The 25,584-nt window shown below is 48.0% G+C and overlaps 1 protein-coding gene across 3 annotated transcripts; it reads left to right on the plus strand.

Annotated features, from left to right (window-relative positions):
* The first annotated feature begins 452 nt into the window (after window positions 1–452).
* BAMBI (BMP and activin membrane bound inhibitor) lies at window positions 453–25,294 on the plus strand. 3 transcript variants are annotated; one of them, XM_036843344.1, is made up of 4 exons: window positions 19,054–19,451; window positions 22,455–22,556; window positions 22,652–22,939; window positions 23,357–25,292. In XM_036843344.1, exons 3-4 carry the CDS (start codon window positions 22,702–22,704, stop codon window positions 23,773–23,775), a joined length of 657 nt encoding a protein of 218 aa, XP_036699239.1. In that variant the 5' UTR covers window positions 19,054–19,451; window positions 22,455–22,556; window positions 22,652–22,701; the 3' UTR covers window positions 23,776–25,292. The 3 variants fall into 3 exon arrangements, with proteins under 3 accessions (XP_036699240.1, XP_036699238.1, XP_036699239.1); XM_036843345.1 differs by lacking the exons at window positions 19,054–19,451; window positions 22,455–22,556 and adding an exon at window positions 453–615 and having other exon boundaries at window positions 23,357–25,294; XM_036843343.1 differs by lacking the exon at window positions 22,455–22,556 and having other exon boundaries at window positions 19,036–19,451.
* Window positions 25,295–25,584: the final 290 nt, after the last annotated feature.

The following is a 25,584-nucleotide window of genomic DNA, read 5'->3' on the forward strand; positions in this document are numbered from 1 at the left end:
ATATTTTCTTGCTGGTTTTCATTGCATTCGATCACGTTGTTTTAACCCAAGGGCCTCAGGAAGTGCAGAGTAAGTTGGAATGCTCAATCAAATAAAAAAAGTCTGCTTAAACGGACTTATGGTTGGTTGTGCCGCAAACGCTAAAGTTCAAGTTGACATTCCAGCCTGAGCTCGTAATGTTATTACTGAGGACCCTGTAGCAGGGGGAGGGGGAGAGGGTATCAGACTTCAACGCACTGGTTGTGACTTTTGTTACTTTAGAAGGGAATGAACCTTGTGATAACCTAACTCTTTTGTGGTTATTCATTTTCTCATGTGTTCAAAGGTCAGTCTGGGCAGGACAGCAAGTGTCCATATACTTGGCCATTTGCTTGGTGGGCCTTGGCTGGTGGAACAGAAGTGCCTTAGGGGAAATTGCAGTCCACGCTGCCCTGGCCATCCCGTCTCTCCAGTGCGGGTGGGCGTGGGGAGGGATGGACGATCCTGTAGCAGGAGTGAGGGAGGCGCTCTGTAGCCCCACGGCCCTGCATTCCAGAGGCCATAGCTTCTGGCGTTATCTGCGTGCTGTTGACCCAGGAATATGAGCAGTGAGTCTGGAACCTCTCAATCTAAAGAGTAAGTGATGGTGAACTGTTTGCCTCTGGCACAAGCCCGTTCATTGCAGCAGCACAACCGTATCTGGGGAGCTGGACTTTTCAAAGACAGCTGGGGTAGCCTTTGGGTGTGATTTAGGGTGGGAAAAGTCTGTATTCAGTGTGTCTTCCTGGTTCTTCTTTCTTCGTCCTCATTCTCCTGGACATGGTCCCTCCTCACATATCAGCCCCTTAGAGTACTAGGAACCAGTCTATACAGCTTAGGAGACAGCCCCTCACGTAGTATTTTAGTTAACCCCCACGATGTTCCCAGGCGGCAGGAATTATCATCGGGACCTCCACTTGGTCAACGAGAAAATGGAGGGAGACACTGAAGCAGGAAACACTTTGGCATCACTTCTCAGATCACATAACCTGTGCAGCACACAGCTCCTGGCCAGAACCCTCGGAGCCCTAGGGCTGCCCTCACCAGATAATCAGATAACAAGGAAGCACGTCCTCCATGATGGGTGTTGTGCTACGTGCGTTGCACGTAACGTCTTATTTTTCCTCCCGGTAACCTTAAGAAATGGTTATTTTATTCCCATTTTACAGATGAAAAAATAAAGGCTTAGGAAGACGTGAAGACTGCCACCAAGTGTATGACAAACAAACAGCTCCATTAAATCCATCTTTATTAAGAAAAATAAAAGACTGGAGGAATCACAGACCTAGTCACGGTGTTGCCAGGGTGCAGGTGGCGTTTGGGGTCCAAGTGTGCCTTCCTCACCCCAGTCCACTGCCCCCTAAACCCTGGGGGAGAAACACTTAGGGGGTGTGAGGCCAGGGAGGTTTACAGGCGGAAAAGCATCCTCGTTGAACCGTGAATTCAGAAGCCAGTGCTTTGTATCCTAAACCAAGGTAAGAGTTGAAGAAGAGGCATAACTGCTACCAAATTTAGGTGAGAAGGTAGTTGGTTGAGTTTGTAAAACCCAGGCTAGGAAGACGTCAAGGGAGAGACCAGTTGGCATCTCTGGGTGGCTCTCAGCCAGTTTGCTAGAAGTCATTTTGCTGAAACTTCTTTAATAAGCTTTTACTAAACACTTATCTTAATAACTTTTTGGCTCCTTTCCCTGTGGCTGGCACCGTTCACACCCCAGGCCACACACCCACCCAGCCTTGGCCCTCCTCTGCTCAGCCACTGCCGTTCTCCCAGGCCCATCGCTTTCCAACTGGTGCTTGGAGACTATCCAACTTGCATGGCGGCCAGGAGGCCAACGATATTTGTCCTTCCCTCTCTGCTTAGAATCTTGTCTCGGGGCCTCAGGCTTGCTTGGACAGGGATTTGATTGTAAGACAGAAAGCTCGACTCTCTCGGTACCGTGTGACTTGGGAGATCCCACTGGTCAGAACCTAGGCTCCAGCCAGCCTTGCCGCACGGCTAGTGAGGGATGCAGGACCCTGTGACGGGGTGAGAATCTCAGGAAGAAGGAGCAAGGTTCTTAATCTCTCTTGCAAAAGCTCTATCCCGAGTCAATGTTTCAAAACACAGCAAGCACAGTCGAGTCCTTGTAAGGCAGTCCGTTTGTCCTCAAGTAGAAACATTTAAGATGATGGGTGGTTTTTTCGGTGTGGTTCCTTTATCCTAATAAATAGGCCCACATCCCCATGGCCGCACGGGAGCTTTCAGCATGAAAGATTCATCACAGGCAGCGCTCCCCGAAGGGATGATGGACGTACTTGCGAAGTTCATCGCCATTGATGGTGAAGGGTGTGTCCAGGGGAGGGCGCCTTCATTCCCTCCAGTTGCAGCCATCACTTTATACCGCCTGTCTGCCAACTGTCTCCGAGGACTTGCTGTTAACCAAGTTAAGTGTACACAGAAAGGAATCCAGAAAGCGATAAGAGATTTTAAAAATCAAAACTGAGAACCAAGTATCAAATTTCCCCTCTGGCAATCTTATCTGGGGAGCCCTTCTCTAGCACATGGGGCAGCGCAGAAAAACTATTTGATACTAATGATGATTGAAATATGATCTAAATTAATTTACTATTTCACTAGAGTGGCTGACATTCTAATGCAAGAGTAAGGCTTCCCGCTCAGGTTTCTACTGGGTTATGACAGTTGGGCCAGAGAAAAGGGCTTTCTGAATAATATGGCTTTGCCTGTGTTAAGATGATACCAAGTTAGCACCTCAAAGAAATAATTATTTGGTTAGAAACAGTGCCCCAATTACCCAGAAGGGTATCTGGAAGGGTGGCTTGGTAAAGTGACTCTAAAGCCTTGGGTGGGTCCTGGGTCCCTGCTCCATTGCCTTTTAGCTTTGTGATGCAGGTCAAAGACGGGACCACTAGGAACTGCAGTTTCCTCTTCTGAAAATGGGGATAATAATACCTCCCCTCTCTGTATCATAGGATTGTCAGGATGAACAAATGAGGTAAAGCAGAACTCTTCAGAGACCGTAAAGCGTTACATAAACATTAGTTGTCACTACATGCTTCTCCGTGAGGCTAACGCCAGGAGACAGGTCGTAGGGTACCTGGGAACCTGTCGGCAGGTGTAGGTCTCAGTGTCTGCCTGGAGGAGCCTCCGTCTTGCTGGTGGAGCAGGTGTACAATCCCTCAACCGACTCTCACCGCGTCTTCTGGGGCGGGGGGCTGGGGGTGGTACTTGGTGTCTCCCGTGAAGCTCAGGGCGAAGGTTCTCCAAGTGTGGCAGCATCAGGTGCATCAGCAGCACCTGGGAACTTATTAGGAATGCAAATTCTCAGGCCCCACTTCCGACCTACTGAATCAGAGGCCCTGGGCTTGGGGCCCGTCAATCTGGTTTTTAAAAAATTTTTAAAAAAATAAATTTATTTATTTGTTGGGTCTTCGTTGCTGCACGCGGGCTTTCTCTAGGTGCGGCGACCGGGGGCTACTCTTCATTGAAGTGCACGGGCTTCTCATTAAGGTGGCTTCTCTTGTTGTGGAGCACGGGCTCTAGGCGTGTGGGCTTCAGTAGTTGTGGTGTGTGGGCTCAGTAGTTGTGGCACACGGGCTTTGTTGCTCCGCAGCATGTGGGATCTTCCCGGACCAGGGCTCGAACCCATGTCCCCTGCATTGGCAGGCGGATTCTTAACTACTGCGCCACCAGGGGAGTCCCCCATCAGTCTGTTTTAACAAGCCCTCCAGATGATTCCGACACTTGCTCACGTTTGAGAACCGTGAACTAGGTCTTAGAGCCTTTGCAGAAACCAAGAACAAGGGCCCCACTTTTTTTTTTTTAAATTTTATTGGAGTCTAGTTGATTTACAATGTTGTGTTAGTTTCAGGTGTACAGCAAAGTGATTCAGTTTTACATACACATATATCCACTCTTTTTTTAGATTCTTTTCTCATATAGGTCATCACAGATGACTGAGTAGAGTTCCCTGGGCTCTACAGCAGGTCCTTGCTGGTTATCTATGTTATACATAGTGGTGTGTGTATGTTCATCCCAAGCTCCTAATTCATCCCTCCCCGCCGTGTTTCCCCTTTGGTAACCATACGTGTGTTTTCAAACTCTGTGAGTCTGTTTCTGTCTTGTAAGTAAGCTCATTTGTATCATTTTTAAATTAGACTCCCCGCGTGAGCGCTACCCCGTGATACCTGTCTTTCTCGGCCTGAAGGACCCCACCTTGCCGGCCTGTTACTAAGCCTCCGCCACACAAGCGGGCATCACAAGGGAGGCTCTGGATTCTAGAGCCTCACGGGACTCGAGAAGCCAGTTTTCAGGTTGGCTCATTTTGTAGCTGAGGATTCTGCAACCCCAAGGGGCTCAGTGAGAGCTGATCCAAACCCAGAGCTGGGGTCAAGGTGACGCTCAGCCTAGGGCTCTTCTCCCACTGCCTTTCTTGCATCCAGATCACAAAGTTCCAAGTACTTGCTACTCAGAGGAGGAAGGACCGCGCGGAGCAGCAAGGTCAGGTGGGAAGCTGGGTCCCCCGAGGGCAGGGCCCCAGGGGAGGTCACGGCTACCTTCCTGGTGGCCTGGAAGAGACGTCATCTCCAGGAGTGATTGGTGGGGCTCCCACCATCCTCCTCAAGAGGGAAATCAGGTATGGACCTCAGTCAGGAGCCCTGAGGGGTCCCTTCCCTGGAAACCACTTCTCTGGTGGGTGTGGGCATCCTGGCTGGTGTGAAGGCTATGATTCTCGTTGCTTTGGTTTATGTACCTAATGACGCCGAGGTCAGGGTCAGGGTCAGGGAACATTTTCTACAGGAAAAGGCCAAGGTCGGAGCAGAGGGAGATTGCAAATGAAATCAAGCATCAGGGAAAACGGTCACTGACAGCTACCTAGGCAGGCTGGTTCCTGCAACGAAAGCTGAAATCCAAGAACGACCCCAAACCCATTCCCAGAAATCCTCACTTCAGGCTCGTAGGAGGTGAGTGAGGTCTGGGTGTGACGGTGGTTCAATCAACTTGTAAACAGCCCGATTCTGAGCAGCAAAAGTTCTCTCTTCTCCTTTTCCCCCTCCCTCAAATTACTCCTATTGTCAAGAGGTAATTTGGCCTTTCAATATCACCAGAATGTTGCCATGGACTTTCAGAAACGCTCACAATTTCTACCCATACCCTGGCTCAAGGAGAAACCGACAGTGAATGTGGTGGCCCGTCACAGCTTCTACCTTTGAGGCGGGCCGGATCGTGATTCCCTGAGCCTAGAGTCTCCGTGGGAGCCTCAGCTGCCGTGACCCCGGGGTGGGGGGTGAACCTCTTCTCGGCTTCCTCAGCTCTGAAGCCAGAGACAGACGTGATCATTTCCATGATTTCATTTAAAAGAGGCTGACGTGGCCTCATGTAGCTCTTAGTACCAGAGGAACTGTTTGATTAATTTGATCAGTCCAGACTGGCAACTCATGTGGAGTTGGAGCCTGAATTATCCTGTTAGCCTCTTGGCTTTGATCTCGACCCAAATGGGGGTCAGGTCCTCAGGTCGCGTGAGGGCGGGGTGTGGGGCCCCAGGCCGCGTCCGCAGCGCGATGCCGCCCTCAGTGCCCGGGAAGGTCAGTCACCTTCCGCCCTCAGTGCCCGGGAAGGTCAGTCACCTTCCGCCCTCAGTGCCCGGGAAGGTTAGTCACCTTCCTTCGGTGTTGCGTGAATCGGGAGAGGAGGGGATCTCTGTCTAATTCATGTGTTTGGAGGTTTTCTGTTTGCTTTTGAAAGTTGAAGTTGGCCGGAGTTTGTGGATTTGTAGGAACGACGCACACATTTAGGGCTCAGAGGTTTAGGGCAGTGCCCCTCGGGGGTTCTGTTCAGTAAACGCATTTCCATCAGAAAGACAAAAAACCAAAGAATGAACCAGGGCGGCCCAGAATATGACCTCCTCCTTGGGAGGCGCCCTGGCCTGCTGGCGGGTGACACAGGCCCTCACGGGGAAGGGTGCTATGTTCAGAACGGCGGTCGCAGCTGTGCCGTGCCTGCTGCCACCAGCTTCCCCGGCCTCGTGCCCAGAGGAGCTTATCCGTTACTGTCCGAGGCCCTAGGAAGCTTCTGGGAACAGGGCTCACAGCCCTCTTACTGAGGTCACCGCCTGACACTGAGACACGTTCGTTGAAACACTGAGTCTCCGTTTCCCCTAGAAGGACCTCGCTTTCTGTGTCAACAGCAAAGGGCAGCCGCTGTCCTCCCAGCTGGGTGCTGCTTCCCTCTGGTCACTAGAGGGCGAGAAAGACCCAAGCCCAGGCCGGACCCTCTGGCCAGAGGGTGTGTCCCCTCCAAGAGGAGAACGCTCTGGGCTGCAAAGGCAGTGCGTCTTTATTCTCTGGAAGATAAAACTGATCATGGCTGTGTACGTTCCAGCGTTGGCTTAGGAATAAGGGGTTACCTTGGTGGGTTTTCCACTTGCTTTTTCATTTTTAAACATTTTTTACGTGCTCTAGAGAGTGAACACAATTAAATAACTTGAATGATGCACAGTTAAGAACCCAAACATGTGATAAAAGAGCAGCTGGTGGTTTTGGGCAGAGGCCCTGTTCCCGGCGCTGCTACTCTGGCCTCAGGGGCCCGTGACGCACGGGGAGGACGCTGGGAGGTCAGAACTTTCAACAGCAGGAAGGGCACAGCCTGGGCTTGGCAGTTCTGTTCCCGGTTCTGCAGGGCCCGGTCCCAGGAGCACCTCAAGGCAGACTTATCAAGAATTTAAAATAACATGTTCCAAATGAACCTGTCTAGGGAACATAATCAACTCACAGACATAGAGAACAGACTTGTGGCTGCCAAGGGGGAGGCTGAGTGGGGGAGGGAAGGAGTGGGAGTTTGGGATGAGCAGATGCAAACTATATTATATATAGAGAATGGATAAACAGCAAGGTCCTACTGTAGAGCACAGGGAACTATATTCAGTATCCTGTGATAAACCATCATGGAAAAGAATATAAAGAAAGAATGTATGTATATGTATAAGTGAATCACTATGCTGTACAGCAGAAATTAACACAACATTGTAAATTAACTCTACTTCAATTTAAAAAAAAAGAAAGGAAAAAAAATAACGTGTTAGCCAAAGCTGGGAAAATAAACTACAGCACCACCGTGAAGAAGGATGTGGGATCCCCAGCTTGCCTCCTCTTCCCCCATCTCTCCTTCTGCCCTCCTCTGCCTTTTTTTTGGGGGGGGGTGTCTCGAATTATGCTATGGATATGAGATGATTTTGGAGGAAGCTTGTTAAGGTCTGCTGAGTCTTTATCCCCATAGAAAGTTAAATCTGTCCACTTGTCAAGTGAAAGAAGATGGACGCTGTCAGGACAGAGAGAAAGGAAGTGGTTTTCGGTAACAGCAATGCAGGTTTGGGAGAACGTCTATGAGTTTGAAGTGGTCTTGAGATTTTCTCCTTGGTCTTGTGTGGATCCCAAACTTGACTCAACAGCCCAGTTATTGGCTGCCTTCCTGTGGTCCATCTGCCCTTTGCAGCCCACGCTGTGATTCCCTGCCGATGAACTAGACCTGCCAAGTTAGTAAGGGCTGGGTCATACTATGCTTTTTTTGTGAATTAGAAAAAGGCACCTCCTCTCAGGCAGTCAGGGCAAACCCCAGGGTGCACGGTGGTTCTGGGGGTGGGAGCTGAACCTCAGCCCTCACTCATCCCCTCGGCGGGACGTCCTTTGTCTGAAACAGCTTGGCACAGTCTGAGTTGACTCTTCAGTCCTTAGTCCTTCATGAGTTCCAGGGCCCAGCATTTTCCCTACTTCTGGAAAATGACACAGCGTTTCATCTATAACCAGAACCTGTGGCTGTAACTCTAGCATCTTAGTGTTGAAAGAGATTTTAAAGGGTCTCTTGCTCAAACCACTTGTTCACACGTCCTTCACTGGACTTCCTCTAGTGCTGGGGAACCACGGCCCCTCCCGGCTCCCGAGAGCAATCATGCTAGCAAGGTCTTCCTTACTTTTACGTGCTCCTGACAGCTTAGTGCTGGCGCCCACTGGTCCTTGGTGTGCCCTCTGCAGTTATACAAGCAAGTCTCCTTTTTTATCATTGAAAGTTTTCCCTTCACATTTATTGTTAAGCATGGCACTGAGTGCCTTTACCAACTTGATCACTTCTCAAAGACCTTTTAAGGTGCTCCGTCTGCATTAAGCTCACGTTCTACAATGGTCTGATCAGTGCAGTTTCCAGTAGGACAGTCATAATTTGGTGGTGGACTTTTTTAAACTGGCACTGGCACCAAGTTGCCTTGTCAAATACCTGTGCTATGATCTGCATCTGTTTTTAAGGGACAGAACTTCTAAATGATAGATAGGGTCAGATGGCTGCTTTTTGGAGGCCTTCATAAAGCATTTCTTGAAAAGTAGTAATTCCACTTTATTTGACTTGATAAAAAAGGTGGCCCTCGCTGTTTTGAACCCTGATTTCACTTTTGAGGCTCTTCCACAGAATCTGGAAATGATCTTAGAGATCATTCTACTGGTCATACCTGACGCATGACAAAACAGACCTGGGGAGGGTTGTCCATGTTTGGCCAAAACCACACGCTGCTGGCCGGAGCCCTACGCAGAGCCCCAGGGGCAGGGAACACCTCCCTCCTCTTCTCTGTGTTGGGAGCTCCTGAGGGACCTGGACCAGGGACAGTGCCCCGCCACCTGCCCTGGCCACAGAAGTTTCACACTTCTTTTCTGTGTTTTCCAAGTTTTCTTCAATGATGCATAGCTTTTGCAATCAGGAAAATATATATACTTTATAAATATATTTATATAAAACAGTGTTTTTTCCAAACACACGTGTAAACTCCCCTGGCCTCGTCTCTACAGCCGCAGGGTGCCAGTCAGGAACGTCTATTCCATCACCCTCGACTGCTTGCAATAATTAAATGATCCCCGGATCCCATTTTGACCAAGAGTTAGACAACAATAAAGCCCTTTCCCATCCCATCCACCACCCTCCTCACTCCCCCGCTTCACCGGGCTTGTTCTGAAGACCCACGTCTGTTCCCTGCGTTAAAGGGGAAAGGGAAGGAGGTTTTGGTGCGGGTAGGACTGAGAACTCCAGCCTGATGGGGCGCGATGGCACAAGGGTCTCATCGCCAATCCCTGCAGACTCTAGCCTGGGGGGATCTGTCCAGACCAGGAGAGTCTGCCCCTTGTTTACTTTGGGAAAAGTCCGGGAGGAGGCGGCGGGGAGGGGCGGGGCGGCAGAGAACAGCTGGGAGGAGCCGGCAGGTAAGCGGGCAGGTGAGCGGGCAGCGGGGGCGCAGGGGCCCTGACCTCGAGGCCGCGAGGGCCCGGCGCGGGAGGACCGGCGCTGGTGCGGTGCGCCGGGTCCCTGCAGAGCCACGCGAAGCGGCGGAGCTGCTTGCGGCCTCGGCGCCGGTACCTTCGATGAGGATGCGGGGCTCTCCGCGTTCGCTGCCCCCAGGGATCTCGCTCCCTCCCCTCTGGCCCGCCTCCCGCTCTCTCCCCGGGGCCCACGCGCCCTCCCCTCCTCCATCTTTTCCTGTCCGACCCTCTGCGGCCCGAGGCCTCCCTAGAACAGACGCTAGCATCCCACCGACTGGCCCACACGGCGATTCTGCTGCTACTTTTTTCTATTTGCAACGGAAACTCAGAAAAACCTGCATTAGCATTTATTTTCTGCTCACACTGATATCTCCAGGTACTCCTCTGCTTCCAGTAAACCGGGAACCAGTACAACCGTGCAGAGCCTGGGGTTAACGCTCCCGAACCTTCCTGGACCTGTCAAGATGGAAGATGCCCCTCGCCGCCTCCGCGGCTAACCACCCATCCCCCGCCCCCCGCCCCCTTATCTCCCTTGTCTTGCTGGACTCTTGGCTGCATGATGGAAATGAAAAGATTTTAGACCTGAAAGGGCTTTGATTACACCTCGAGACAAAAATATGAAAACATAGGTTCTTTTCTCTGCATTATCTGCATCTATCAAGGGCCTGAACTCACCTATTTCCAGAAAAGTTGCAGGGCTTCCGGGGATGGCTTGAAGGATTAGGGAAAAAGTAACGTCAGCATGTCAGTCGTCCCCCCCCCCCCCAGTTTCTCCAAACATTTGTTAGACAGTCACCTAAAAGAAGGATGGCAGGGTTGAAAGCGTTTTGAGGGCAGGAGGCTCTTCAGTAATCTTATTGATCCTCCATAAAGAAGAGCATGGCTCATGAGTCGTTCGTGGCACGTACATCCGTAATCAGTCAGGGTTTTATTGGGAAATGCTTCCTTCTGACAGTGCATAAGCAGCATCGGGCTTTTTTGAAAAATGCTGTGGAACTGGAGATGGATAATCCAAAGGAGTCCTATGCTAAGGTGGAAGATTCTTCTTGTCTTTCCCAGAAGACCAGAGGCATGAATTATGGCTCCTGGGAGCAGCTATATTTCTTGTGTAATGATAAGTTAGCCCACCAATTTGTCTCGGCTGATTCTTGGACTACCTACATTCTTGGGAGGTAAACTTTGTTGGCAAGAGTCTTGCTGTGTTTAGAGGGACATCACCCTGCCAGCCTGGCTTGGCCGTGGCATCGCTTGTACCTCCGATCCTCAGCTCCAGGGAGAAGAAAATCCTAAAACCAGCTGGAAAGCCCTGAAGCAATCATCAGTGTATCCAGATGATTAAAAAATGGGTTTGAATAAAGCCTTTGATTTTAAGGAAAATCATGTAACATTTCTATAGGGTTTCACACTTAAAACTTCATGAGATGGTCTCATGTTCTTCTTGCAGGAATATCAGAGGCAGCTAGGCCACGCACCACTGCTGTCCCTCACGAGAAGGGGGAGGTGAGGCACAAAGGGGACAATTCATCTCCCGTGATCACACACTGAATGATGGAGCCTAGGTACAAGTTCAGGTCTTCAGTCTCCTGGTTAGTGATGTTTCCTCATCTACAAAGTTACAGCCTTTCCACTGGAAATGCACTCATTGGCATCTACTTCTTAAAAATAAGATGTAGGGCTTCCCTGGTGGCACAGTGGTTGAGAATCTGCCTGCTAATGCAGGGGACACGGGTCCGAGCCCTGGTCCGGGAAGATCCCACATGCCGCAGAACAACTGGGCCCGTGAGCCACAACTACTGAGCCTGCGCGTCTGGAGCCTGTGCTCCGCAACAAGAGAGGCCACGACAGTGAGAGGCCCGCGCACCGCGATGAAGAGTGGCCCCCACTTGCCGCAACTAGAGAAAGCCCTCGCGCAGAAACGAAGACCCAACACAGCCATAAATAAATAAAGTAGCTATTAATTAAAAAAAAAAAAACAAAAAAAAAACCACGATGTATTCAGGACCATACTGTGAAAGGCATCAAAGGGAACAAAGGAGTGATAGATGGGTTTTCTGGTCTTTCAGGGTTTGTAAACTCCTTGAGGAGCCAGGTAGAAAAGGAAAGCTTAGTAACGAAGAAAACAATGCTGCTTCTTTAGAGAGCTGTCTTCATACTCCTGTGATTTTATGAGCAACAGCTAAGTGGCATGGGGTAGGGCAGAGCGGGTGGAACTCTAAGGAAGCAAGTGACTACTTTGGCTTTTTGGTTGTAAAGCTGATGGGTTTGGCTCACGTGTTACTTACAGACTGGCAGGCACCTTGGCCTCCGGCATCCAAAGTGCATATGTGGGGAAAGCCAGACGATTATTTACCCCAAATACCCATCTCGCTCAGGAAACTGATAAAAAAGCTCTTTTAGTTGCCGCAGTCAACTGAAAAGACAGGATATTCAAGATGGTTGTCTATTAAAAATAATCCAAGTTCAAAGTGGTTTTTCAGTCCTGGATTCTGGAAATGTTCTGAGTCTTTAGTCCACGTAAGACGGGCCACCTTCATTTGGTTACATTAAGTTTTTTATTCTTTACTTTTATTTTTAAAATTTGGACATTTTTCAACTTTCATTTCTTTAGATATTTTCTCTGAGCCCCTCTCCTGGAATTTCAATTACAGGTGTGTTAGACCACTTGACAGTAGCCACAGGGGCACTGAGTCTCTGTTCTTTTTTCTTTTGGCCGTGCCGTGCAGCATGCGGGATCTTTGTTCCCTGACAAGGGATCGAACCCATGCCCCCTGCAGTGGCAGGGCAGAGTCTTAACCAATGGACCGCCAGGGAAGTCCCTTAAGTTTATTTTTGATGAGGGAATTCCCTGGTGGTCCAGTGGTTAGGACTCAGCGCTTTCACTGCTGGGGCCCGGGTTCAGCCCCTGGTCAGGGAACTAAAATCCTGATGACAGCAAACACTCAAGTGATAAACTCACACTAAATTAATACTTTGAAGGAATGATCTTAATTCCACTCACTAATACTTTTCTTATTCAAAAGGCGAGTTAATGATGAGGGGAAAGTTTCTCTTTATAGAAGTGTTCCAGCCAATAAATGAACATAAAATAATAGAATATCACAGTTTTGCATTCCCCACTGAAATAATGGATGTAGGCAATGATTATCTATAACTTCACATCACACAAATAGAGGCAAAGAGACAGAATGAACTTCTGAGAGAGGTACAATCATCATCTGGGAGGTAGTCTTACCAACTGAGTCTGAATCTGATGGAGACTTTTGATCTAACAACCAATTCACAGGAAATAATAGCAGGAAGGGGGAACGTGTTAAGTGACACCATGGAGATGCAATCAGCAAATTTTAGACCACAGAAAACCCTATAGGACAAATGATCTGATTGTTTCCATAAGTAACCAGCAAAGAAAAAAGAAAAGACAGAGGGGAGGTGGAACTGATAAATGTAAAGAGTTATAAGGACATATCAATCAATTACAATGTGTGAATCTTTTTTTCAAGCCTAATTCTAACAATAACAAAAAATAAATAGAGATAAAAAATAAAAAGGCGAGTTAAATGATAACCTTGTTTTATGTGTGTATCATATATATGCCATATATATATATATAAATGCCTTATGGTGCTGCCCTGCCCACATCTTCTGGTCTTCCTGGTCCACGACCTTGATGACGGGCAGCAGTCGTGTTTTATATCAGCCAGGACCCTGCCCTAGCTGATCGGACCATAAACTGAGCATTTTGAGATGATCTCTCCCTAAGCTGAACAGCAACCTGTGTAACGGGGGCTTATGATTGTATAAAAGCAAGCAGAAGTTATGAAGAGCAAAAACTAGAAGTAGGGAAAGGATGCCAGCTGTTTGGTAGAGAGGTGAGAAGCAAAGAGAACCCTGGGAAAATGAGACCCAAGTGTTCTAGTTTCTGGTTTCAGGGATACTGGCTTCGCGGGAAGATAAGTAATGCTTGTAAATTACCAACTGGCTGTATCCTTACAATAAGCCTATTGTATCCTCCCAAGAAACCCCTCCTAAATTAAGTCATCTCAAGTGGGTCTCTCATTCTTTTAATTAAACAAGCTTGACTGAGCTATAAATGTGCATATTTTTAAATGATATCTTTGAAATGATAGGCTAAAAATATAGGTAAGTGACACCAAACTATGAATGGGCCACTGAAGGGTTACTCGTGTTTAAACAAATGCACAGCAGAATAGGAGCTTATGTGTTAGGTGACCAAATGGAACAAAGGAAGATTATCGAATATGGGGGGAAATGCACTGTAAGTTCTTCTCTTAATATCAAGGATAAAAACAAGGATTGTTCAGTGATGATCTCAGTGCAGCCCTGCAGCTCTCTTCATGACTTCTGCTGGCAGGAAACATTTCACTGAAATGCATTAAATATTAGAAGATATGCTCATTTGGACGGCATTTCATTTCATGGGTTGGACACATACATCAAATTTAATGTGCATCTTGATACTTTGTAAATGGCAAAACAAATACTGTATAGCTAATTATTGCCTCAGACACTGTTGCGAAATAAAAACAGTGGCAGGGATAGAAACATGATGGCAAATATCAGTAATTTCAAAGTTCCACTGCAAAAGACCTCATTCTGTTCTGTTAATGAGATTTCAGTTTGGAAGATGCAGTGTTAGAATAGAATGGATTGAGGAGAAGTCATTACAGCAGTCCCCCCTTTTCTGCAATTCTGATATCTGAGGTTTCAGTTACCTGATGAATTGTCCAAAAATATTAAATGGAAAATTCCAGAAATAAACAATTCATAAGTTTTACATTGCATGCCATTCTGAGCAGTGTGATGAAATCTCGTGGTGTCCAGCGCCGTCCCGCCCGGGATGTGAATCATCCTCTTGTTCCCTGTGTCCTATCCCTTAGTTACTTAGTAGCCCTCTCAGTTATCAGACGGGCTGTCGCGGCCGCAGTGCTTGTGTTCAGGTGACCCTTAGTTTACTTAATAAAGGCCCCAAAGGGCAAGAAGAGTGCTGCTGGCAATTCCGGTATTCTCTTACTGTGCCTAAATTATACATTAAACCTTTTTGTAGGTATGTATGAATAGGAAGAAAACCCATAGTCTATACTGGGTTCAGTGCTATCTGAGGTCTCGGGCATTCACTGAAGGTCTTGGAACATAGACCCCCCCCACCCCCAGGGAAGCCTGGAGAAAGGTAGAGCAGTGGAAACACAGGCCGGTTTTGGGCGGTGGGCCAGGATGCAAGGTTTCAGCCAACGTCAAGCAAGAGTCTAAATATTTGACTGTCAAATGGAAATATCAAAGCTTTTAATTTTAATGGTTTGTACATGAACATTAAAAAAAAAAATCCCAAAAAAGACAAGTGTTGCCAGCTAAGGAGATAGAACGCCAAATACTATTCGTTGCTTGAATCTGAACAGCGTTCTGGGTCAAGGATGTTCCTTTAAGCAGGAATTTAAGATAATTTCTCTGCTTTAAAAGATTAATTTACCATTTTAGTTAAAAGAACAAAAGGAATCAACCTTGTTATTTGACACCAGGTAGGCAAAACTAGCAGAAATTATTGAATCATTTCTAAAAGTTCTACTAGCTTAATTGGAGATTACATTAATATAAGTCAATAGAACAAAGGCTATATCAAGGATCACACAGAATATATTTGATACTATTTGATTATAAATAATGTCCATTGTTAAGTTCATGATGTTCTTTTAATCCGTTTCTTACTGTATTCTAAACTTAGTTGCTTTAAAAATTCTCAACACAACAGATACTCTGTGGTATTTGTAAAACTCAATAGCATTTTTGCTAGTCTGTAGGAGGATGGGCATTTGGGAATGTGGGCTTCAGTCTTTCCCTTGTTTTCTAGGTCCTATCACACTATGTCCTGGACTCTGCACTCTGTCCTTTATCTCCTTTTCCATTTTGGAGGAAAAAAGAAGAGAAAAAACTTCACTAGACACTCATTCCTTTGGGCTGGGCTAATCTCTCACCTTTGACCATATTCCAAAGAAAGTAAATTTTAGCTCTGCACTCCTAACTTCTGAGAACAAATGACTTTAAAAAAAACAAAAACAAAAAACAAAACTGCTCCTGGGAATTCAAAGTGTTATCTAACCTCTGTGTATCGTTGGTTGGTAGAAGATTTGTATAACAGGGAGAAATGTTAGATTCTATCTCTAGACTGCAATAGTTTGTATGCTAGCCGGGAACTTGAACACAACTGCTTCTGAACAAAATGTACCGAGTTATTTTTCATCTGTATCGTGGAGAGAGGAATTGCTGAAATGGGGTATCACATATAATTTTGGGGAACAATGGCATTATTTGGGTAAGCAGAGATTGCTAGAGTATTTACAACTTTGTTAACAAAATGACTTGGGACATAAAAACCCTTGAAGTATTTTTTTTCCCTATTTATAAGAAAAATAAAATTTAGAGTTTTTCTGTGTATAGGACAACCATGAAAATACATCATAGTGGCATGTTGTGATTATATAGTATATATATGTTCATATACATCATATCTAGAACACTGTTTAAAGGTAATAAAATAAAACTATTATAATGTTTAATTATTTCGGGTTTTAGGTCTAAAATCAGCTTTCTGTTCTTGGGTATAGATAGCTGGTTCCCAGCTTATATTTTCACAATTTCCTTCATAAGAATAAAAAGAATTTGGTCATTGATTTCATTTGTTGATTAAAAAAAAAAAATCCCACTATATTGTACTATTTTCCCCTCTACTTATCAACCTACCTGTGGGAAAGTAATAACCAAATTACATACAAAACACAAGTAAAATTCTGTACAGAAGCAATTTTCCTTGAGCCTTAAATTGAATTAAAATGGTTGCTTATTCTTTCAACTATTGATATGGCCTCATAGTTGACATATTATCCCTAAACCAATTTTGATTTTCCATATTGATTCAAACACTCTTGTTCACTTAGTTGAAAAGTCCATGTCTGCTCCAAAACCCTTAGATAAAGTGCAGACTTATTTCTCTTAAAATGAATTTTTAGCCATTTAAAAAACCTGCCCATTAAACGAATAATGAAAACAAGAGAGGCGGAATCACTGTCTGATCACGGTGTTCTTATTCTGAATTGTATTTGGAACAAAAAAAGTGCACATCCTGGAATAACAACTGATGTTAATTCAGTAAAATGTTAAGTATCAGAGTATGACCCCTTTGGGTTGAAAGTAAAAGAACCTTAAGTAACAAGAGGACCTTATCGAGGAGCCCGAGTTAACCCTGAACTTAAGGACCGGAAGTTAAGCCAAGGACCGGGAATCCATTTGGACTTACATCTTTGCCACCCTGCACATCTCTGTCCTTTTTTTCTTGCTTTGCAGACAGGGGGACTCTGAATTTGTCTGTCTCTCGTGAAGTGACCTCTAGAGATTGACCACCTGAGAGCACCTCAGTCTAAAGACCCCGAACAGAGAACCTAATTGGTCCAACTGGGGTCATGTGACTAGTAATGGCCAGAGGGGCACAGTGCCCTAGGGGACGTGCCTAGGGGACGAAAGGGGACGTTCTCTGAAGGGGGCTGGGAAGGCATTCACAGTGTTTACTACAATACGACTTTCATCAACGCGTGCCCCAGACCCTCTTCCGTGAAACAGGCATTTTTATCTGCATCACAGGTAGATGTGGTTATTTTCTGGTACACCTCTGCCCACTCCTTGCTTCACGTCTATGATCCAGCAACAAAGAATTGCTTGTAGACCCAAGTACCCACCTCCTACTTACCACCCATATGCCCCCGTGCGATCAACGAATTTCACGCCTAAGTTCCTGTGGTCCTCTGTGCTTGTAATGGTCCCCTCCCAATTCTTTCATTCTTTATGCGTCATGGCGGATGTCACTGCTTCCAGCAGACCTTCTGGACTTGTTTCCCTTCCTGGGCTAGTTATCTCTGCTGTCTTTATGCATCATAGCTGTGCACATGATCTCTATCATCCCTTGTTTGTGATTTACTATTTAGGTTCTGGCATCTTTTGGACCCCGCAAGCTGTGAGCCTGGCCTACAGTGGGTGCTTCAAAATAGTTGAATGAATATGCTCGAAAAGTTTCCTGTTGGCTAATAATGGACTCTCTAGAGTTAAAAGAGAGTGTGTCATTACAAGACAAGTATTGTCTGCATAAACCCCTTAGAGCTGTTAACTTGTCAAATACTCACATGTCAGGAAGTACCAACCAAACCGCCCCTCAGGACCTGCTGGGCAGCCCCCCACTTAAGAAACGCCCGCTGCTGCTTACCTGGTGCCCTAACCAGTTTAACTGCCTTTTAAAACTTCTGCTGGGCTGGCGCTCCTCTCCTTTTAGATGCAATTTTGATCCAGTGAGGTAATGGGCAGAACAGCAGTTTATGAAATTATTTTATTTTTTCTGCATATACACGTTATTTTTCAAAGGCAATTTCATTAACTACATCCTGCAGCTCTGTGGACTTTCAACAACATTCATTTACAAGGTTGGCTTTGATTTTCAGTCGAGACATATATATGTATGTGTGTGTATCTATATACACACACAAAAATATATGTATACAAAAAATATCTATAGATATATATATTTCTTTTCTTAGTCTTAATTTCTGCACTCTTGAGTCCTCAAGGGTTTGACTGCTCCTCCTGCCTTAGCATTAAATGCGCCTTTCCCCCTCGCCCCACCCCTTGGCATTTTATCAGGTCGCAAAAAGTTGGCTGATGCTAAAAGGAAATTTTGCAAATGGTTGACTTTTGTTAACCCCAGGTTTGGGGGGGAGGGGAGAAAAGAGCTTTCCTCAGATAAGAGTTTTAAACTGAATTTCCTCTCCACAAAAATAGAAAAACAACAGCAACCCTCCCAGGACCGCCTTTGGGCACTTAGTGGCGGGCAGCCCCCCAAGTCCTAGTAAGTGAATTAGCATCTCAGAAGGGCGCTCCCCGCGGGGCTGGTACTGATCAGGGTCAGCCGGTGTGTTTGCCTGCGACTGTTCGGGGGGTGGTTAATTGAGTGTCAGTCTCGGCCAGTGTCGTCTCGCTGGCGCCGGGCGCTTTTGGATTTGCTAATTTTCGTTAAGTGTCTGTGGCCGGCTACTCGGCCCGTCTACCCGGGAGAACTCGGCGGCTCCCGCTCATCAACAGCCTGTCTGTCTGGGCCTTATTGATCACTCGGCGGGGCGGACGCGCGGAGCGGGCGGGGGGAGGGCTGAACGCGCCCCCTTCCCGCCCCGCCGCCCGGACGCCCTCCCCGGGCGCGCGCCGGCCCGCGGGGCCCACGCCGGGGGCCGCCCCCGCTCCCCCGGGCTCCCGAGGCGCGCCGCGCGGCGGGAGGGGTCCGAAGGCGGCCACGCGGGTCCCTCGCGAGTTTCAGGGAACGAAAAGGAAGCCACGTACTGGCGCACGCCGGCCCGAGGCAGGGCGGTGAGGGTCACGGAGGAGGGGGCCCGAGGCAGGGCCTGAGGCCCGGCTCAACCCGCCGCTCCCGAAGGTCACGGGCGCGCGGCCTCCGCGAGGGGGAGCGCGGGAGACGGCCGGCGCCCTCCGCAGACCAGACGCCGGCGCCACTCGGAGCCGCGGGGCAGCGCCCTCCGCCCGCGCCCGGCCCCGCCCCCCGGCTGCGGGAGGAGCGGCTGGAGCCCGGCGGCCAATCGGACGGCGCCGGCGCGGCCGGGGCGGGGCCGGGGCGGGGCGGGGCGGGGCGGCGCCGGCCGGCTCCCAGCGCGGGGCGCTATTTACGGCGAGGAGCCGGCCTGATCCGGGCGGGGGTAGGCGGCAGCTCGCGGCGGGCGGTGTCTGCGCGCTCCGGCGCTCGCGCCTTCGCCGAGTGGCCGGCCGAAAGCGGGGAGCGAAGCCGGGCGCCCACCCCGATCGCCGCGCCGAGCGGGCGGAGCGGAGGAGCGCGCCCTGCGGAGTCGGACCCTGCCTCGCGCGCCCTCCAGCCGCGCTCCATGCTCCGGCCGCGGCCCGGCCCCGCGCCCCGGGCAGCACCCATGCCCTGCGCGCGCCGGGAGCCGTAGGCTGCAGCTGCGCCGCGGCTCCGGGAGCCGGCGGGGGCGCCGCGGCCGTGGGGGGCGTCCATGGATCGCCACTCCAGCTACATCTTCATCTGGCTGCAGCTCGAACTCTGCGCCATGGCCGTGCTGCTCACCAAAGGTGGGTGCCCGCCGGCCAGCCGGCGGGGCGCGCGCTCCCCGGGGAGGCGCGCGGGGTCCCGGGGCGCCCGCCGCCAGGGCTTTGTTAGCGGCGGGGGAGGTGGCCTCCCGCGCGGGGCCCGCAGGTCGCGACAAGTTGCCCGTCCTTAGAAGTCGCGGCGGTGGCTTCGCGGCCGCCCCCGGGTGTCCCGGGCCCGACGCGCGGAGGTGGAGTGACAGCCTGCGGGCGAGTGGTTGTCAGAGTGTTTGTGCAGGTCGGCCCGTCGTGAACTTCCGAGCGCTGCAGCCGGGGAGCGGGGCCCGAGTGTGGGGCGGAGGCGGCCGGGAGGGACGGCGGACCCCGCCCCCGTCGCTCTGTGCCCGCGTGTGCGCGTCTCCGTCGTGAGTGTGTGTCTCGGTGGTCTGCGCGGCTCTGTATTTGAGTGTGTCTGTCTCTGCTGCGAGTGCGTGTCGGTATTGCAGTGTTTCTGTCCGTGACTGTGTGTGTGTGTGTGTGTGTGTCTCCGAGCGAGGGTGCTTGTGAGCCCGCGGGCGTGTGTGCCGTCCGAGGGGCGTGTGTGTGTGCAGGAGTGTGGGCTGTGTTGCTTCTCAGGGGCTGGGAGGTGCGGGCTCTGTCAGCGGTCGTGTTTCCCACTCACCTCATATTTTATAAACGCTACTCAAAAAAAAAAAAAAAAGCAGCGGTCAGTTTCTTTTTTTTCCTGCAGGTTTTCGCCGTTTTGGTCAAAATAACCCAAACAACTGCCTCTGGGTTTCAAGGTCCCCGAGCCTCCCTCGCCAGGAACTCTCCCTGGTGTTTACTCTGCGAACAGATACTTTTTTAGAAAATAGGAAGCATTTTTAGCTTTTTCCACCCCGCATCCCACGCCCCCTTTCCTCTAATTGCCATGTAGCAGGCATGAGGTTGAAGGATAAGCCAGGCCAGCGAGGATGATGTGCTACAGTATTTATTTACTTTGCGAGGAAGGCTGTAATCAGCCGTAAATAACAGCCCTCGCGGCGTGCAGAGGGGAGCTTCCTGGCCCTATCAAAGGCCGGCCGAACGGGGCCGGACTGCGGCTGACATAAGTCGCAGATACCGAAACTATGTGCCTGATAATGATATAATTAGGGGATCAGAGGTTTCTGACTGCTGCGGACTTCAAAAGCTTTGGAAGAAGCCCGCAGTCTCTTCTGTAGCCGTCCGGACTGAAGCAGACATTTTTGTTTAATCACCGCATACAGTAACTAGAAAGGGGGGCAGACAGAAGAGCATTGTTCCCTCTTTCAAAATACCAGTCCCCTCCTGGCCTTCCACGTGCCACAGGAAGAAACTTTATGAAACGGCAGAAATAGAGTTTTAATACAGTAACACAAAAGTCCATTCAACTTGCTCAAATGTGGCTCCAATTAAAAAAAAAAAGTTGTTAGAGCTTTCCTAGTTACCTGTCAAAATTTTATTAGACTGTTTTAGGTCACTGAAAATATAGTCTTTCAAATAGGCTCTCGTAAACATTGAAGCAGCATTCTGCTGTATTCAGCTTTCTTTTTTTCTGCACGAGGTCTGAAGTGACTGGGATCAAAACTGACTTTTAATCTGTTTTATGTCTACTTTCAATCTGTATGTGGAAATTGTCAGACTTAGGGATCTGCAGTCATCACCACTTAAGACCGGTGAGCTTTATGCGAAAGAGCGAGCAAGCTTGGAAAGAGGAGTAAAAGAACTTCTGCAAAGCAGGCTTCTGACTGGAAGGTCCTACTTACTGGAGAAGGGACCTGGGCCCAGACCAGGAAAGCAGCAAGACAGGACAGGAGCAAGAGCTCCGGCTTTGCGTGGTGGCACTCAGGTTGCCAAAGATCTGTGTTTAGTTGGCTGGTTTTTTAGACCTGAAGCATTAGCAGACGCTGCTGAAAGCTGAGCGTTCGGTCCGGTGGCCTGGAATTTGGACAGATAGTTAAATGAGACCTCTTACTCAGGCATTCACGGGAGGAGGGAGGAAGAAAGGCGAGGCTGGGAAGAGGTTTGTAAAGCGGTAGTGCCCCGTGTTGGTGTTGGCGTTCAATTTCAGGGCGGCGGTTTCTGTAGCCAGGCGGAACTTCAGATGAGGAAGCTGGGGAGAGGTGTGTACCCGGGTTCAGTTCACAGCAGCTTCGGCCGTGGCAGGTGACAGTGGCCGCGGTCCACCGGGTCAGATAGCGTGTGAGCGAGCGCTCCCAGAGCCAGATTAGTTCAACGAGAAGTTGACGTGGAAGCCTCAGCTCTTGCGCTGTGACTTGCAACTCACAAACTAAGTTTTATAAAGGAAACTTTTAATCACTTCCTGTAGAAAAATTTGAGGTTTCCTTAAGGATTTTTCATTCAACCAGCAGAGGCTTTTCAGTTTCAATGTTTCCCCTTGTAGATCCCATGTTGAATTACACATAAAACTGGGGAGTCTGGGGTGGGGGTGGGGTAGGGGGGGTAGTGAGCCTTGCAGTTTTACCCCCTCCTCCCTGCTCTCAGTTTTATGCCTTTCCATTTGGGCTGAAAGAAATTGACTTTGGCAAGCAAACCACTAATTGTAAACTGCCTAGTTCCTGTTTTACAATATACTGACTAAAAGCTCCCCTGCATGCGTAGATCTTTATAGGCAAAGTTTGCCTTTTCTAGAGAGGTTGCAAATAGCTACCCAGTTTCATAGTTTTCAGACCCCCTGACCAGAGCAACTTCTAGATTGCTGTGTTTCTAGTTAGTAGCTTTATGAGGTGTTAGCTAAAGCTCTTACATCTCGGTGCAGCCCTTTGAGGTAGTAACCAATTCAGCAGCTGCGATCAAATACTTAACTGACAGAATCTAAAAGCCTAGCATTTCATGTTGTACGGTCACGTAGGATTAAATGAGTAAATAATGTAATTTACCTTACGGTAGGAGAAATTATGGTGATGATTATTTTGCTTCAGAAACAAAAGTGTTATTTTTCATTATTTGCTAACTTACATCCTAAATTGAACTTTTCTCTGCTACGTGGATTAATACATTTCTAAGATGATATTTCCCTGGCTTGGGATTCAAGCACCGGCTTGCACAAAGGGCTTTCCCCGTCCACGTGGACTGCCCTTCGAAGCCCTCAGCTGAATGTTCTCTAAAGTGAGTGTCTTCGAGGTTGCCGGTTTAGCAGTTGCTTGAGCGGACGCCTCATCTGGTCTCTGAAGCAGTTTGACGCAGTCTCCCCTTGTTTTCAGGTGAAATCAGGTGCTACTGCGACGCGGCCCACTGCGTGGCTACTGGTTATATGTGTAAATCTGAGCTGAGCGCCTGCTTCTCCAGACTTCTTGATCCTCAGAACACAAATTCCCCTCTCACGCATGGCTGCCTGGACTCTCTCGCGAGCACAGCAGACGTCTGCCAAGCCAGACAGGTCCACAACCACTCTGGCAGCACTGCGCCCACGCTGGAGTGCTGCCACGAGGACATGTGCAATTACAGGGGGCTGCAGGACGTCCTCGCCCCTCCCAAGGGGGAGGCCTCAGGTAGGGAGAAGCCCTCTGACCGAACCCTCGCCTGGTCTCTAGGCTTGTGACAGCCATGACTTTGCCTGCCTGCTGCTGATTTTGTTGTTAATGTAATTAGGGATAGCAGAGGGAGAAGCATGGCTGGGTGCAGAGGGGCATCTCTACTGGGTAGCTTTCGTGTCTGCGTGAGCGTTAGATGTCTGTCTGCATAATAGGTTTTGCCTGTTTTTCCAACATTTTGAAGCCACTAAGAGACCATTACTAATCAGTAATGACAGTTCGCAAACAAATGTTTTTGGAAGCTTCTCTGCCACACCGGCGGCATTCCTGTTTTAAGTGTTGATCGAATTGTAAGCTTCTCTTTAATGGGGTGCCCCGTTGAAAACTCGCGAATATCTCCAGGAGGGCTTGATCATTTTGCTTGTGTCCCTTTAGGACAAGGGAACAGGCACCAGCACGACGGGAGCAGAAACCTCATGACCAAAGTGCAGGAGCTGACGTCCTCCAAAGAGCTGTGGTTCCGGGCGGCGGTGATCGCCGTTCCCATCGCTGGGGGGCTCATCCTGGTGTTGCTGGTTATGCTGGCCTTGAGGATGCTTCAGAGCGAGAGCAGGAGGCTGCAGGACCAGCGGCAGCAGATGCTGTCCCGTCTGCACTACAGCCTTCACGGACACCGCTCCAAAACGGGGCAGGTGGCAAAGCTGGACTTGGAGCGCATGGTGCCCATGACCGGCCACGAGAACTGCTGTCTGACCTGCGACAAGATGAGACAGGCTGATCTCAGCCATGACCGGATCCTGTCGCTTGTGCACTGGGGCATGTACAGTGGGCACGGGAAGCTGGAGTTCGTATGACGGGGTCTCACGGAACTCGACTTCTGGGACCCTTTGAGTTCTGCTGGACGGGAGCACTTTATCTGAAGAGAAACAAACTCGCGTCATGACCTTCGAGAGATAGAATGACCTCTGCAAACAGAATCTTGGATATTTCTTCTGAAGGATTATTTGCACAGACTTAAATACAGACAAAATGTATTATTTGCTTTAAAAGTATAAAAAGCAAAGAGAAGACTCTGTACACTGTTACCAGGGTTATTTGCATCCAGAGGGAGCTGGAATCGAGTACTTAAATAAAAGAAAGTGTGCTCTATGTAAGCTCCTACATCTTGATTTATCATAGAGAGTAAAAAAAAATATATATATATATATATATTTTTTTTGTCTGAAATTTAGCGGTGTCTTGCTATAAATTAAAAACTAAGCGGGAAAGGTAAGGAACTACATGTTAATTATTACAAATGAAGACCTATCATTGCCCAGAGTAGGATCTCAACTATAGATTTTGGCTTAACTTTTTTATTTTTATTTTTTTTAAACAAGACCAAGATCTCGTTTGTTCTTAACATGGCACGTGTGTCAGTGTCTTACCCACAATTTTTTATTAAGATAATGCTGGTTTTTAACTTTCATCTAATAGAAATCAGAAACTTACTTATACCAGGTCAGATATCACTGATCAATTTCTGAAGTTGCCTTAGCAAAGAGTGGTATTTATCAACTTGATCTACGTGCTCTGGAATATGTTTTTAAATGTGTCTACCTCCAATCAAAAAAGGAAAAAAGCTTACTAAATGAAACTTTTTTTTTTGGTAAAGTTAGTCACTGTCTACTTTTACTTCTTAATTCATCAGTTTATTCTGTCTCAAACCTAATTAAATATTTTGGACCCCAAATTAGCCAAACATGATTGTACCATGTTCCTAGTTTTTAAGCCTTCCTTCCACACAGTGTTATTATTTTTTTTTACTTCTTAATCTTCAGAAAGATTTTCAAGAGTGAACGTTATATATATCGAGATTTAAATAGCAGTTTCCTCCCCAAATGATTCTTTTATTAATATAATCAAATAGACTTGATTTTAGCCACTAACACACTCTGTAACAGTGTTTCCACTCCTGGAGGACTTCGGCAATATAGCCCAGCCTGAATTTAAACCCATGCCACATTTGTTTACTTTTTCCCCCCAGATGGGTCTTTGTTATCTTAAATGTGAGAATAATTTGTAGGTTCTTTTCTCAATTCTTTTGTATATTTGAAACTTTTGCTTAAAAATTAACATATAGCCTGCATATTTGAGTACATGTGGGGTTTTCTTTCACGAATGTTAAAGGATTTTTTGCATTTTTTTCTGGGATATTTTATGATCAGTATAATTTGGGTCCCTTAAGAAGACAGGTGCAGTCGCCCAGTTGATGGAAGAATCTGAGTTGAAATGACTAGTCTAAAAATGAATACCTAGGTTATTTAGTAACTAATGGACCACAGCCCCAAACAAATTAGGCTATGGAATAAATATGCGTTTTAATAAATGGCATTCGTATTGTGCTTTTTGAGATTGACAATTCTTGCACGCATGACTTACAATTTATAAAAGGTATTAAGTTTTATGTGTGTCAATTTTTGAGGGAGCCAAAGAATTTTGGGGCCTAACTTTCCAAACCTAAGAGAAGAGAATGGATCAAAATGGCCAGTGGGTGAAATTTCCACCCTCACCGCCTCTTCCAAGCTTTAGATCAAATTACAGTAATTTTGTAGCCTGAAGGTTGAAAGACTTCTTGCCCCGTCTGCATTCTCATGTCAGGGAGCGCGTCGTGCAAGTCCCAT

The sequence above is a fragment of the Balaenoptera musculus genome, chromosome 2 (assembly GCF_009873245.2).
Source record: "Balaenoptera musculus isolate JJ_BM4_2016_0621 chromosome 2, mBalMus1.pri.v3, whole genome shotgun sequence".
In the NCBI taxonomy this organism is placed as follows: domain Eukaryota; kingdom Metazoa; phylum Chordata; class Mammalia; order Artiodactyla; family Balaenopteridae; genus Balaenoptera; species Balaenoptera musculus.

What these genes read in the sequence shown, in the direction of transcription:
- BAMBI (XM_036843343.1), top strand. Translation starts at nt 19,376, where the DNA reads ATGGATCGCCACTCCAGCTACATCTTCATCTGGCTGCAGCTCGAACTC. An exon ending in GGCCGTGCTGCTCACCAAAG is followed by an intron (nt 19,452 to 22,651) that starts GTGGGTGCCCGC and finishes CCTTGTTTTCAG; the next exon opens with GTGAAATCAGGTGCTACTGC. An exon ending in TCCCAAGGGGGAGGCCTCAG is followed by an intron (nt 22,940 to 23,356) that starts GTAGGGAGAAGC and finishes GTGTCCCTTTAG; the next exon opens with GACAAGGGAACAGGCACCAG.